Below are 14,697 nucleotides of genomic sequence, written 5' to 3' on the forward strand. Positions count from 1 at the left end.
GAGGAGCACGTCATTAAGAGAAAGTCCTTCATGTTTAGCACTGGAATCGAACACTACTCTTATCTGCTCTGGCTTGCGTGGATGGTAAACACCGAATAAGGGTAGGTACCAACATTCCTGGCCTTCTGTTAACGGTGGAGCTGGCTCTGCTTGCTTGGCATCAAATATTTTTTGCATGAAGTTAATGAAATCTTTTTTCATCTGTGGTTTCCTGTCCAGATTGCGCCTGACAGATGACAGACGCTTCACAGCTTGAAGTCGGTTGTTTGGAAGACGGTTCTGTGGTGTTCGAAAAGGTAAGGGGGCAACCCATGTGTTTGCTTCATCCTTATAAGTTTGTTGATCCAGTGTTTCCAGAAAAATCCTATCTTCAATTGACAGATCAAGGTTGTCGTCGTGTTCTGTTCTCTGAAATATTTGATGACCAAGATCGTCAGTCTCCCTCGCTTGGTTAGACGTGGTGCTTTGAAGATTCAAACTTGGTGTGTGACAACTGAACTTCTCTTTGACTTGAATGTTGTTGGTGCATGGACCCAAAAGTGAAGCTCGTCCATTGTGTAGGATGTTGGTTTTGTAGACACTGGTTTGGAATGACTTATGTGCGGCTCCGAGACACACTTCTCCAACAACGACCCACCCAAGGTCCAGACGTTGAGCGTATGGTTCATTGTGGAGTCCATTGTGCTGCTCTCTGACTTTGTGCACACAGAGAATGTCTCTGCCAAGGAGAATGAGGATTTCTGCATGCGGATCGACTTCTGGGATTTTACCTGCTATTGGCTTCAGGTGGGGATAGTGAAGAGCAACTCCTGGAGCTGGGATTTCCGCTCTATCGTCGGGAATCATGTCGATGAGAGTAGAAAGAGAGAGCCGTGTCGTACCATCAAGAGACTCGATGATGAAGTTGTTTGCTCGCCTTCCTGTGACGTCCATGACTCCTGAACACATCTTCAATGTATACGGCTCTAAGTGTCCATCAATATTGAAAAGGTCAAAGAAGTCCGTCTTTGCAAGTGAGCGGTTGCTTTGTTCATCAAGAACAGTGTACATTTTGACTGCTCTCTCTGGCTGTCTGACAGGGTACACTCTCACCAGACATATTTTAGAACATGATCTGGAACCGGCTGAATTGCCACAAATTTCAGTGCACTTTGATGTCACATCCGTGGCTGTTTGCTCCTTCTGCTCCCCGCCATGATCTTCTGATGCAGCAGAGCTTTTCCACTTTAAAGGGAGAGGTTCTGGATGAAGAGCTGTAGTATGGGTTTCACTTCCACATTCTTTGCACTTTAATGGCACATTACAATCTTTCGCCATGTGGCTAGTGGAAGAACAGCATCTCAAACAGATATACTTGTCCTTCAGGAGAGCTTTTCTTTCTTCTAGACCAGAGGTCTTCAACAGGGGGTCCGTGACCCCTAGGGGGTCCGGGATGTACTGCAGGGGGGTCGCGAAAGTTTTGGTTGATTACACATTTTTTTTATATTCACCCTCGCAATTTGTTCCATAAATTGAAATGTCTTTAAATACACATTTACATGAATCCAACACACTGTAGTGAACAGATAAATGGAGGCAGAAGACGTCTTTCAGTCAGCAGTGCACACATTCAGCGACACACAGGAGCTCTTTCAAGCTGGGCACCGGTTCATTCACAACAGTGACAGTGTGTGTGTGTGTGTGTGTGAGAGAGAGAGAGAGAGTGACTATAAATGCAGCACGTGTGTGTGTTGTGTGACTATAAATGCAGCGCGTGAGAGTAAGCATCCTTATTTTATAGCTCTGTATTGCCGCTTATTAGACCGATCACACCCCCACCCCACCCCACCCAGCACCGACCGACTCCAAGTGTAACAGTAATCCCATCCCCGGAACGGACCTCCCTTGCAGGTTGGGATGTCTGGTATTATTTGAATATTAGTATTGAATGCACAATAACAAGGTACATAATACATGGCACTATAGGACTAGTTTAATATAAAACACAATTTTATACAATATGTAAAAGTAGGAGGTCCCCGCTGTGTCTCCATCTGTTTGGGGGTCCTTGTCCTGGAAAACGTTGAAGACCCCTGTTCTAGACTCTTACTTCTGAACAGACGACACTTCCTCAGTGGATGCGGTTTACCATGCAGAGGACACTGTTTATCAGGATCTGTGATGCTCTTGTCAGTGGTAAGATGTTGACTAGCTCCACCTGCTGGTGACACATCCGTTTTCCTGACAGAGATTGGAAGCTGGTGTTTCTGCTTTAAACCTGTTGGTCTTTCTGTTCTCAGGCTGAAGGTCGTGACACAAGCAAAGCTAGGGTCGTTGCGAACCTTGGCTTCTTCACTGATGAATCTGACAAAGAATGAGAATGGAGGGTAGGACACACCACAGTCTCTCTTGTATTTTGAAGCAACACTAACCCACTTCTCCTGCAGGTTATATGGGAGTTTCGCCAGGATAGGGTTGACTCCATGTGCTGTATCCAGATGAGAAAGGCCGGGAAGATAGCCGTTGTGCTTTGCTGCTTGTAGCTCCAGAAGAAGCTCTCCTAGTTCCCTCAAACGCTGATTCTCTCTGTTCGACACCTTTGGAAAGTCCTCAACTCTTTTTAACAGTGCATGCTCTATGATTTCTGGTGCTCCGAAACATTCTTCCAGTCGCTGCCACACCATGTTGAGACCTGCCTTTGGGTTGTAGACGTAAGCTGCTCGGATTCTTCTTGCCTGCGCAGCTGATTGTGGTCCGAGCCATTTTGCAAGCAGGTCCAACTCTTCTTGTGGTAGCAGATTCAGATCCCATACTGCAGCCTGGAACGATGTCTTCCACGCCCAGTAATTCTCGGGTTGATCATCGAATTTCAGCAAGCCGGAACTAACCATCTCTCGACGCATCAAATATTTTGCAAGGTCCGAGGTGTCTGTAGAATGGACATGGGGAGGTCTTGGTGAAGATACGTTGGGCCCAGGATGATAAGGCTGGCTATCGTTGATAGGCGTTTTCACATAAGGACCATAATTCCCGCTGGCGGGCTCTCTCTCGGGACTTACAGCATAGTTGTATTGTGACATGTTCACCCCAACCTTTTGTGTTTGGTCGGATGAGTGAAATGGCAAGTGTTTGAACTCTTCTTTACTGTGCTGACTTCCCTGGTAACCGTCTGGGTCTTTGTGGTCCATAGTCGCTTTAAAGTAGCCTGTGGCTGGCTGATGCATGGATGCAGATGGAGGATCAGGAGGATAGTCAGGACACGTTTGCGGACCAGCATTGAAATCTGTATGTTGCTGCACATACTCTTGAGTGCGCTGGGTTGGATCGATGAGTGGCATTTCTACTAGTTGGGGCTGTTGTGGGTCTCTGGTTTCCTGTGCAGATTCTTCCCAAGCTTGAGCCTCAGCTTGTGCTGCCGCCGCTTCCTTTCCTGATTTGAGCACATGCAGGTCTGCATCTAACTCAGCTTTCTGTTTAAGCTGGTCAGCTTGTTTCTTCAAGATGTCGGCTTCCTTGTGTGCAAAGGAGAGTTTTATTCGTGCAGCGTCAGCCTTTGCTCTTGCCCTGGCCACAGCGACAGATGACGAGGAGGTGAGTTGGCTGCAGACAAGCTGCTTCTCCTGATGTTATTGTCATTCACTCCACCTCTGTTGTCATACTGCCACCCTCTGGCGAAGACGTGCAACTACATGCCACAGAGGGCAGCACATACACACACATACATACACATATATATACATATATATACACATATATATATATATACATACACATATATATATGTATATATATATATATATATATATATATATATATATACACACACACACACACACACACACACAAATAAAAACAGGACATACAAATTAAAACAGGAAAACCCACTCATAATAAAAAGTAAACAAAGTACAGAAAAACAGGAAGATAGAAAGAAAACAAAAAGCTAGACTAAAATAGAGCATAAAATATGAGAGTGCAGCATAAAATAATGATTAGCTTTAAAATCATTAAAAGGACATAGAGTGCAAATGAAAGATTAAAATGTAAAGTGCTTTAAAAGAGCTCAATCATAAACACAGGAGAAGAGAAGTGTTTTTAACCTGGATTTAAAAATGTTCACAGTTGGGGCTAATTTCAGTTCTGCTGGTAGTTTGTTCCAGTTGTGTGCAGCATAACAACTAAAACCTGCTTCACCATGTTTAGTTTGAACTCTGGGCTCAACTATCTGACCTGAGTCAGTAGATCTCAGAGCTCTACTGGGTTTATATTCTACTAACATGTCATTCATGTATTCTGGACCTAAACCATTCAGTGATTTGTAGACCAGTAGCAGAACTTTAAAATCTATTCTATAGCTGACTGGGAGCCAGTGTAAAGACTTTAGAACTGGAGTAATGTGCTCTGATCTCTTTGTTCTGGTTAAAACCCGAGCTGCAGCATTCCGAATGAGCTGCAGCTGTTTAATGCTTTTTTGTGGGAGTCCAGTCAGAAGACCGTTACAGTAGTCAAGTCTACTCGAGATGAAAGCATGAATCAACTTCTCCTGGTCTGTTTGAGACATGAAACCCTTCACTCTGGATATGTTAAGCTGATAGAAAGCTGTTTTGGTGATTGATTTGATATGACTGCTGATAACTCAACCCTCCATACCTCTAATCGTACAACAAATAAAAAGACAGAATATAGACAGAACATATTTCTTGAAGTTGTTTCTTAAGGCCTGTTAAAACATGTAAATTCACAACAGTGACATGTTAATTACAGTTTTATTATTGTCTATGTGTTTCTCTCTGTATCTCAGGTGGTGACATGTCCTGCAGGAGGTCAGCCATCATCAACATCTCCACGCTCATCTCATCCATAGAGAAATGTCCAGAGACCTTCGCTAGAGCATCGTTGTACCCTTATAGAATAAGCAAGGTACTGTTGACTCACTGAAGATCCAAATATTATACTCTAGGTATATTACCCCCATACTCAAGTAGCGGCCTTTTGTGGCCCGCGGGGTGTCTTTTAATGGCCCTCGAGCTGTTTTGAAAAGTTTTTTTAATTATTAAAAAAAAATAAAAAATCGCGCTGGGTGCTCTTATTTTGAAACCGCGCGCCGCGATCTCAATATGAGGCTGGGGGGTTGCAACGATAAACAGATAGCACTCCAGCCCACAGACCGCTCCAGCCCTCCCAAACTCGAGAAAGACAGTCCATCTCAGCAGCAGTCAGTCACACGTATACCGACCGGAGCCGTAATGGCATGCTCCAAATTTGCCCCAAAAAGAAAACTGGACAGCGAAAACCGCCAGTTCCAACCAGAGTGGACAGAAAGGTTTGCGTTCTTTCTACCACTTCACTTCACTTCAGAGGTGAATCAGGTATTCCCCTGGATCCAAGCTGCAGCACTCCAAACTGAGCTGATTGACCTGCAGGAGAATATCACACTGAGGGAGACTCAGTGTGACGTCATCACCCTGTGGACAAAAATGGTAACTGCGGCCAATTTCCCCCAGCTGAATAGGATGGCAGTGCACATCCTTACAATGTTTGGATCCACATACAGATGTGAATCTGCATTCTCAAAAATGAACTTCATCAAAAATCAGTACCGGAGTCGCCTAACCAACGAGCACGTGCATCAGTGTGTCTCCCTGGCAATCACACCATATCAGCCCAGGTTTGAAGCATTGGCCAAAGAAAGCAGAGGCCAATTCTCCCATTAAAGAGGACATGTGAGAAATGTGAAATAGTTTGGTAAACAAAGCACAAAAATGGGCTGTCTGAAGGCTATTTGTTTTTTTGTTGTTTTATCTTGAACAGGGTTATGTTTGGTTTTATTTAGTTATTTATTTTAATATATGCCCAAATTAAAATTATATTTTTATTTTAGGAAATATTTTTGTTTTTAATAAAAAGGAAATGTTATGTTATAAAATGTTGTAAATGTTATACATACGTTAATGTTATGATACGTTATCGGACGTACACGGTCCCAATAAATGGCCCCTTGAGTCACTGAAAAAAATGGTTGTGGCCCCTCATCATTTCTACTTGAGTACCCCTGGTATATTATATAGGGACTATTTCACGAGCAAGGAACACATCACCAACGAGATACGTTTTAACAGATTTATTGACAGAATTTGAATGAATTGTGTATTCTTGATGCAGAGTGATTCTTGATATGGTGATTCTTGATGCGGTGTGGGGAGGTCGGACGAAGGATCCACCACTGCGCCCGGGCAGTGACGAACCCCCAAAAACCTCCAATTATTTGAGACGTGCTCGTGCGGATCTTAGATTGTTGAGTCTGAGCAGATATAGCGGTGATACGTTAATGAGGCGTTAATAGTGATAAGTCGAAGATACAAGCAAGGCGGCACAGGTCGAAGTGCGATGGTGACACAGTGAATTCTGAGCATTCAAGGAAACTGAAAAAAATGCTAATATGAACATCGCTTTGAGGGTCAGGGCGATGTGAGGAGTTTGGCATCCTGAGTGAATGGTGTGTATGCAAGTGGACAGCAGTTTGGCGGTAAGAGAAAGCCGTTTGGCTGGTTCTTGGCTGAGGAGACCAGAGAGAAGTGACTTACTTGGGGATGGTTTTTGGCTGGGATGGGATTACATGCGATTAGTTTGGAGAAAGACTAGTACCGCTGAGGTAGGATTTGATAGTAGGTGTTCTTATGTTTATGGCAGAATGAGCATAGGTGATGTAGCAGATGACGGTGGTGAGATAGAACGAGGGGAAAATGATGTTGTGTCGGTCATGAAAGTGTTGGAAATTATTCCAAGCTGTCCAGTAGGAGGAGAGTGTAGGAGATAAGTTGGTAATGTTGTAGTTTTGGAATTCGAAGATCAGGAGTATTAAAGATGGATTTACAGATGGAAAGTCAGTGCAGAATATGGAGGAAGGATATGGAGTCGGCAGCGGTTTGGCGTGCAGAGCCAAGTTTCTGAACTTCTGAAACATAAAATGAGAGACAGAGTCAGCGATGGTATTATGGTGGCCTGGGACGTGGGTGGCGCGGAGGATATATTGGTTAGTGACGGAGTGCCACGTGAGCGACGCATGAATGGCATGATTGAAGAGGAGTTGGAGCGACCTTTGTTAATGATTTCAACGACTGAGATTATCAGAGTGTATAAGAATGGATTAACTAGACTATTCGTGTCCCCATAGAACAGTGACGGCTACTATGGGGTAGATTTCGAAGAGGCGGAGGAAGCGACCTGGCAATTGTCCATGAGTTCTGGGGGCCATTCTGATGCTAACCATCTACCGTTGTAGAAACCCCCAAAATCAGCAGAAGGAGCGGCATCAGTGTAGCTGGATGTCAAGGGAGTTGGTCAGCTGGTCATCATAAAAGAAGGAGATACCGTTCCAGCTAGAGAGGAGATGGAACACAAGCGAAGCTCGGCGAGACATAATTGGTTCAGTGAGAAGGAAGACAGAAGCGACGGGACTGAGGATGCAATAGACAGCAGGTGGCTCTAAGAGCGTCGATAATGAAATAGTTATGGTGACGAAACAGGACGACATATATGTTACTTTGAACGTGTGACAGGGGCATTGATAATGAAATGGTAGAAGTGATGAGATAGGACGATATGTAGGTTACGTTGAACGTATGAAAGGGGCGTTGATAATGAAATGGTCGAAGTGACGAGAGAGAACGACAGGTAGTTTACGTTAAATGTGTGAAAGGGGATGGTCTCAGCTGGCCATTTGGCGGAGAACGATGCATGGTTCTGTCTGATGAAGTTGCGGGAGTAGCACTTATGGGCAATGACATCCCGGTGTCGCTGCCTGGGAGAAATGAGCTGCAGGGATCAGTGTAGTCAAATATGGGTTATCCTGATACCTCGATGATGAGACGGCGGGGCGCTGGAATCCCGGTGGCAGAAGTTCCGGTTGAAGCAGAGTGCTGGCAGCTCTTGGTGCCAGGAACCTTTACTAGAGCAGGCTTCTGTGGCAACTAGAGCAGGATGTCCATGTTAAAAGCTGCCTACTGTCGAACTAGGCGAGCCAAGGTTGGATTGAGTAAACAGCGGGGTCAGTGACATCGAACATCCTGGCCGAATTGAAGTGGTGCAGATGTAGTGAAAAACAGCAGGGTTCATTGGCATCCTGGTGCTGATGTTCTGGTCTAAGCCGAGTGCTGTGATTGGAATGAAGAGATGGCAGGAGTTGTAGGCATCCCGGTGCCCGATGTTCCTGTTGGAACGAAGTGCTGTGGTTGGACAAATAAACAGCATGGGTTGCAGGCATCCCGGTGCCTGATGTCCATAACTAAGCAAAGTGCTGCTGTTAGATTTAAGGAAACAGCATGGTCGCAGGCATCCCGGTGCCTGATGGCCCTGTCTAAGCAAGCGCTGTGATGCTGTTGGATTTAAGGAAACAGCATGGGTCGCAGGCATCCCGATGCCTGATGTACACGACTAAGCGAAGTGCTGCTGTTGGATTTAGAAAACACACGGTCGCAGGCATCCCGGTGCCTGATGTCCCTGTCTAAACGAAGCGCTGCGTCGTAGTTAGGAAACGCCATAGTTGCTGGTATCACTATGCCCGATGTTCCCGTCTAAGTGGAACACTGTGGTTGGAGTTAGAAAAACACATGGGTGGCAGGCATCCCGGTGCCTGATGTCCCTGTCTAAACGAAATGCTGTGGCTGGAGTAAAGAAGACCGCATGGGTCGCAGGCATCCCGGTGCCTGATGTCCCTGTCTAAACGAAGTGCTGCGGTTGTAGTGAGGAAATGGCATGGTTGCTGTATCACTGTGTCTGATGTTCCGTCTAAGCAGAACACTGTGGTTGGAGTTAGAAAAACACATGGGTCGCAGGCATCCCGGTGCCTGATGTCCCTGTCTAGGAGCGGCGCTGCGGTTGGAGTGAGGAGACGGCAGGGGGTTTATGACTCAGACAATATAGAAGCAATTTCAGGTTAGTTGTATTTGTGATAAATTGTGTCAGTAGCTTGCGATCCAGTGCTTTTAATGTGGACGATACAGAGTGATTTCGGTTAGTATTGTGATAAGCTGTGTTAGTAACGTGCAATACAATGTGTTTAATGGCAGATGATGCCTAAAATGACGATTGACTCGATATACTGGCAATGTGCAACCCGGTGTTTGTAACGTTCAAGTGCGTGTAACGTGGCGCAATGGCAAGGTGACGTTAGAGTAGCTGCACGAGAAGTTTGCAGCTGGTATATGAAAACAACAATGTGGAAGTAACTTTAAATTAATTATGAATCTTTACTACAAAGTAGTGGAGATGGATAACGTATGATGCAGGACTGATGCCGTTGGTATAAATGCCATAGACTGTATAGAAGAAATGGACGTAACAATGTGACGTCACCCACTGGTTTGTGGACTGCTGCTCGAAAGCCAATGGTTTCTAATCTGGGCAGCGACATCGTGAAAATTTCAGGTGCATGCTGGGAAAAATAAAAACACGGATTCTACTTATATGGCATGAGGAGGGGCCATGGGCGGAGCGGGGAGGTTGCAATCAACCTGTCGATCACGACGTAGCCATGCCCTAATGCATACCCTGCTTTATCAAATGTAAAATCAGGGATGGCAATTTTTTTCAAATGATCATACTGCATTGAAGAAGGCTTTAAACTAGCGATTGAGACCATAAACACATTTTTGAAAATGTTTACTGAGGTTAGAAATCAAGTGAGAAGTTGGTAAATTCTCCATTGACTTGTATAGAGACAGAAGTCCTTATGACACCAAAACGATAATACTGACAAGTCTGAGTAGAATGAGTAGCGCAATACTACCTGGCCCCTGCCAGGGGGGGCTGTGGCCGTGGGGCTACGGGGCTCTGTGACGTCACGCGTGCCGATCCGGGCGATGATTGGCTTAGACGAAAACCCGGAAGGCGGGAGCGCCGGTGGCTGTTGTTGACGCTGAGTAAACAATGAAGCTTCAGTTTAATGTGGTTGTGGATGTGCCGGCGGCGGCCGGACGGAGGGTGCGAGTCCGGTGTGGTGGAGAATTATCTGGACTGTTGAAGCGGCTGAGGAGGAGGGGAGAGTTGAAGCTGCTGCTCCAGTGGCTTTGTGCGTTGCTTCCCTGTTTTTTTGCCCTCGCTAGTGGAGGAGAGGAAGCCGCAGATCTACCGGGAGTGTCACATCAGGGGAGTGTGAGTTGAAGAGCCTGTGAGGCCGGCATGTGCCTGAGAGGCCGGCATGTGCCCCGCGGTTTCCCACAAATCTTCAGTCAAGTCGGACGGGTTGATCTGCAGTTCGTGATCCGTGGTGAGTTCACTCTTGGAGTAGTAATCGTTTTGTTGTTATGTTGATGCAATGCGGGAATTACGATCTGTTTCTGGGATGACCATGAAAGCTTGACTGAGACTGCCTGCACGTGAAACTCGACAGCGAGAGTGAACGAGGGGGAAGATGTTAGGTCTGTTTATATAGGAGCCGGAAGGGGTGTAATTGGTGTGTGTTCCCGCTCCTGAAACTGCGCTTATCAAGCTTTGATTAAAATATAAAAAGTACATGATACATCAATAAATATTTGAGCCTTGATGAAATAAAAGCTTGATGGGAAATGCAACATTTTGGCAGCATGTCCCAGCTAAAGGAAACCCAACAGCACAACTGTTGCAACTTGAGTGTCAGGCCACCCATTAGAATCAGATCACACCAGTTAATTCACATCAGTTTGTATATGGCCCAATATCACAAATCATACATTTGCCTTGGAGAGGGGCTTGAATTCAGGATTGTTGGAATTATTGTATATAAGTTATCCCATATTTACCCTTTCTATAATCATTTACCTTTATAGTCTACAAGCATGCTGTTTTAAAGTTGTTTTTCAGGACTTGTGACCCTGCTCAGGAAGTCTCCGAAGTGTGTGTGACCGACTTGTGACCCCCACTCTTTAGAGCAGCAACACTATGTAAATTAGGGACACCTGAACCAAATAAAAACAGAGGGTTCGGCAAGGTTTGCTCAGAACGGGTTGGAGATTGAAACTGAGCAGATCTCTGTCCGTTCTCCTTGCAAGTAGAACCCCCCCCCCCCCCCCCCCAATTTTTGATTGGCTGTTTTGTTTGTCTCATGAATGTCGTGATACATGGTCACCATCCTCTATGTTTGAAAGATGTGACTTGTTGCACCTGTGAGGCAAAACAAGAGTGATGTCACATGGTACTAACACACTTAGAGCACACATCACTGCAGCAAGATCGGAAAGAAAACCACTGGTAAACTTAAAAAAGATTAAATACTTTTACTGAATACTGTACTTCCCATAATGCAACTCAGCAGCAGCTATTAAGTAGATCCTACGTGCGGTCCACAACTTCCAAACTGAAACTCCTAAATTGAGATGAGCTGTGTCATCGGTGTATGAATGTGTATGTGATTAATTATAACTCCACCTGATGAGTCCATTTACATCAACAACCATGACATCATCAGGCTTATTTTCTTAACACAACTGTGTTACAACTACTAAACTGATGAGTAAAATCATCCATCCATCCATCTTCTTGCCGCTTATCCGGGGTCGGGTCGCGGGGGCAGCAGCCTAAGCAGGGAAGCCCAGACTTCCCTCTCCCCAGCCACTTCGTCCAGCTCTTCCCGGGGGATCCCGAGGCGTTCCCAGGCCAGCCGAGAGACATAGTCTTTCCAGCGTGTCCTTGGTCTTCCCCGGGGTCTCCTACCGGTGGGACGTGCCCTGAACACCTCACCAGGGAGGCGTCCGGGAGGCATCCTGATTAGATGCCCGAACCACCTCATCTGGCTCCTCTCAACATGGAGGAGCAGCGGGTCTACTCCGAGCTCCCTCCGGATAGCTGAGCTTCTCACCCTATCTCTAAGGGAGAGCCCAGCCACCCTACGGAGGAAGCTCATTTCGGCCGCTTGTACCCGCGATCTTGTTCTTTCGGTCACTACCCAAAGCTCATGACCATAGGTGAGGGTAGGAACGAAGATCGACTGGTAAATCGAGAGCTTCGCCTTTCGGCTCAGCTCTCTCTTCACCACGACGGATCTGTGCAGAGTCCGCATTACTGCAGACGCCGCATCGATCCGCCTGTCGATCTCCCGTTCCATCCTTCCCTCACTCGTGAACAAGACCCCGAGGTACTTGAACTCCTCCACTTGAGGCAGAATCTCATCCCCGACCCGAAGAGTGCACTCCACCCTTTTCCGGTTGAGGACCATGGCCTCGGATTTGGAGGTGCTGATTCTCATCCCGGCCGCTTCACACTCGGCTGCGAACCGATCCAGTGAGAGTTGGAGGTCATGGTCTGATGAAGCCAACAGGACCACATCATCTGCAAAAAGCAGTGACCCAATCCTGAGGTCACCAAACCGGACCCCCTCTACACCCTGGCTGTGCCTAGAAATCCTGTCCATAAAAATTATGAACAGGATCGGTGACAAAGGGCAGCCCTGGCGGAGTCCAACCCTCACTGGAAACAAGTCCGACTTATTGCCGGAAATGCGGACCAAGCTCTGACACCGGTCATACAGGGAACGGACGGCCCTTATCAGGGAGTCCGATACCCCATACTCCCGGAGAACCCCCCACAGGATCCCCCGAGGGACACGGTCGAATGCCTTCTCCAAGTCCACAAAACACATGTGGACTGGTTGGGCAAACCCCCATGCACCCTCAAAGATCCTGCAGAGGGTGTAGAGCTGGTCCACTGTTCCACGGCCCAGACGAAAACCACACTGCTCCTCCTGAATCCGAGATTCGACTATCCGACGGACCCTCCTCTCCAGCACCCCCGAATAGACCTTACCAGGGAGGCTGAGGAGTGTGATTCCCCTGTAATTGGAACACACCCTCCGGTCCCCCTTCTTAAAAAGGGGGACCACCACCCCAGTCTGCCAATCCAGAGGCACTGCCCCCGATGTCCACGCGATGCTGCAGAGTCGTGTCAACCATGACAGCCCCACAACATCCAGGGCCTTGAGGAACTCGGGCCGGATCTCATCCACCCCCGGGGCCCTGCCACCGAGGAGCTTTTTAACCACCTCGGCAACCTCAGCCCCAGAGATAGGAGAGCCCACACCCGAGTCCCCCGGCCCTGCTTCCTTACCGGAAGGCGTGTTGGTAGGATTGAGGAGGTCTTCGAAGTATTCCTTCCACCGATCCACAACGTCCCGAGTCGAGGTCAACAGCGCACCGGCCCCACCGTACACAGTGTTTACGGCGCACTGCTTCCCCCTCCTGAGACGCCGGATGGTGGTCCAGAATCTCTTCGAAGCCGTCCGGAAGTCTTTTTCCATGGCCTCACCGAACTCCTCCCATGTCCGGGTTTTTGCCTCAGCGACCGCCCTAGCTGCGCTCCGCTTGGTCTGCCGGTACCTGTCTGCTGCCTCCGGAGTCCTACAGGCCAAAAAGGACCTATAGGACTCCTTCTTCAGCTTGACGGCATCCCTCACCGCCGGTGTCCACCAGCGGGTTCGGGGATTGCCGCCCCGACAGGCACCGACCACCTTGCGGCCACAGCTCCGGTCAGCCGCCTTAACAATGGAGGCACGGAACATGGCCCACTCGGACTCAATGTCCCCCGCCTCCCCCGGTACATGGTTGAAGCTCTCCCGGAGGTGTGAGTTGAAACTCTCTCTGACAGGAGACTCTGCCAGACGTTCCCAGCAGACCCTCACAATGCGTTTGGGCCTGCCAGGTCTGACCGGCATCCTCCCCCACCATCGGAGCCAACTCACCACCAGGTGGTGATCAGTTGACAGCTCCGCCCCTCTCTTCACCCGAGTGTCCAAGACATGCGGCCGCAAGTCCGACGACACGACTACAAAGTCAATCATCGAACTGCGGCCTAGGGTGTCCTGGTGCCAAGTGCACATATGGACACCCTTATGCTTGAACATGGTGTTCGTTATGGACAATCTGTGACGAGCACAGAAGTCCAATAACAGAACACCGCTCGGGTTCAGATCGGGGGGGCCGTTCCTCCCAATCACACCCTTCCAGGTCTCACTGTCGCTACCAACATGGGCGTTGAAGTCCCCCAGCAGAACGAGGGTAAAATCAGTGGAGCCATATTCTATGACGTAGCATATCTGCTATTTTGGGCTGATTGCTGCTTGAGATCCTCTTGCAGTGCTGCTGCTGGCTTCAGAAAATCATATTCTCATGTCTGTTACCATAAAGAATGACAGGGTATTGACTGTAATTGTTGATGAATTAATTTAAAGTTCCCATGAAATTAAGAATAAAAATGTGTTCTGAGTTTGACATACCACAGAAAAGTGTGTTGTTAACCACCCTGCCAAATTTGAATGATTAAAAAAATTGCCAAATATATGAAATTAGGCTTCAAAGTTGTGTAAAAATCAGCCTCTTTGTCTGCTCCCAAACACTGTGGGAGTGCCCGCCGAGTTCACTGAAACCCCGCCCCCTACCAAGTGTCACCTGTCAATCAAAGTCACCACCTCTACCCGAAACATGGACGCTACATCTGAGAGCTTTCTGCCGCTAACTCAGTGGCTAGCTTGGCGGCTAACTCAGCTAACTGTAGACTGTAGTAGTAGTAGTAGTGTGCGCTGAATGTATTTATACCTCTACAGCAGCAGGGGCGGGTTTATGCTAATCATTTTCAGGCCCGCTCACTAAATCCTGAACACAGAAATCTTGAAACACAGTGTGTGAAGCCTAGCTCCACAATTCAAATCTAAATGGCTGAAATGCTTTTTACACCTTTTTTTAGAAATACATT

At 47.4% G+C, this 14,697-nt stretch overlaps 1 protein-coding gene across 1 annotated transcript in view; it reads left to right on the forward strand.

Moving 5' to 3' along the window:
• LOC128359221 (C-factor-like) overlaps positions 1-14,697 on the forward strand; it is a 30,037-nt gene that overhangs the window by 13,731 nt on the left and 1,609 nt on the right. Inside the window, exon 5 of the mRNA XM_053319670.1 lies at positions 4,781-4,899. Within this exon, the coding sequence (XP_053175645.1) occupies positions 4,781-4,899 (119 nt within the window). The remainder of the gene's footprint in view (positions 1-4,780; positions 4,900-14,697) is intronic.

The sequence above is a fragment of the Scomber japonicus genome, chromosome 5, assembly GCF_027409825.1.
Source record: "Scomber japonicus isolate fScoJap1 chromosome 5, fScoJap1.pri, whole genome shotgun sequence".
Classification (NCBI taxonomy): domain Eukaryota; kingdom Metazoa; phylum Chordata; class Actinopteri; order Scombriformes; family Scombridae; genus Scomber; species Scomber japonicus.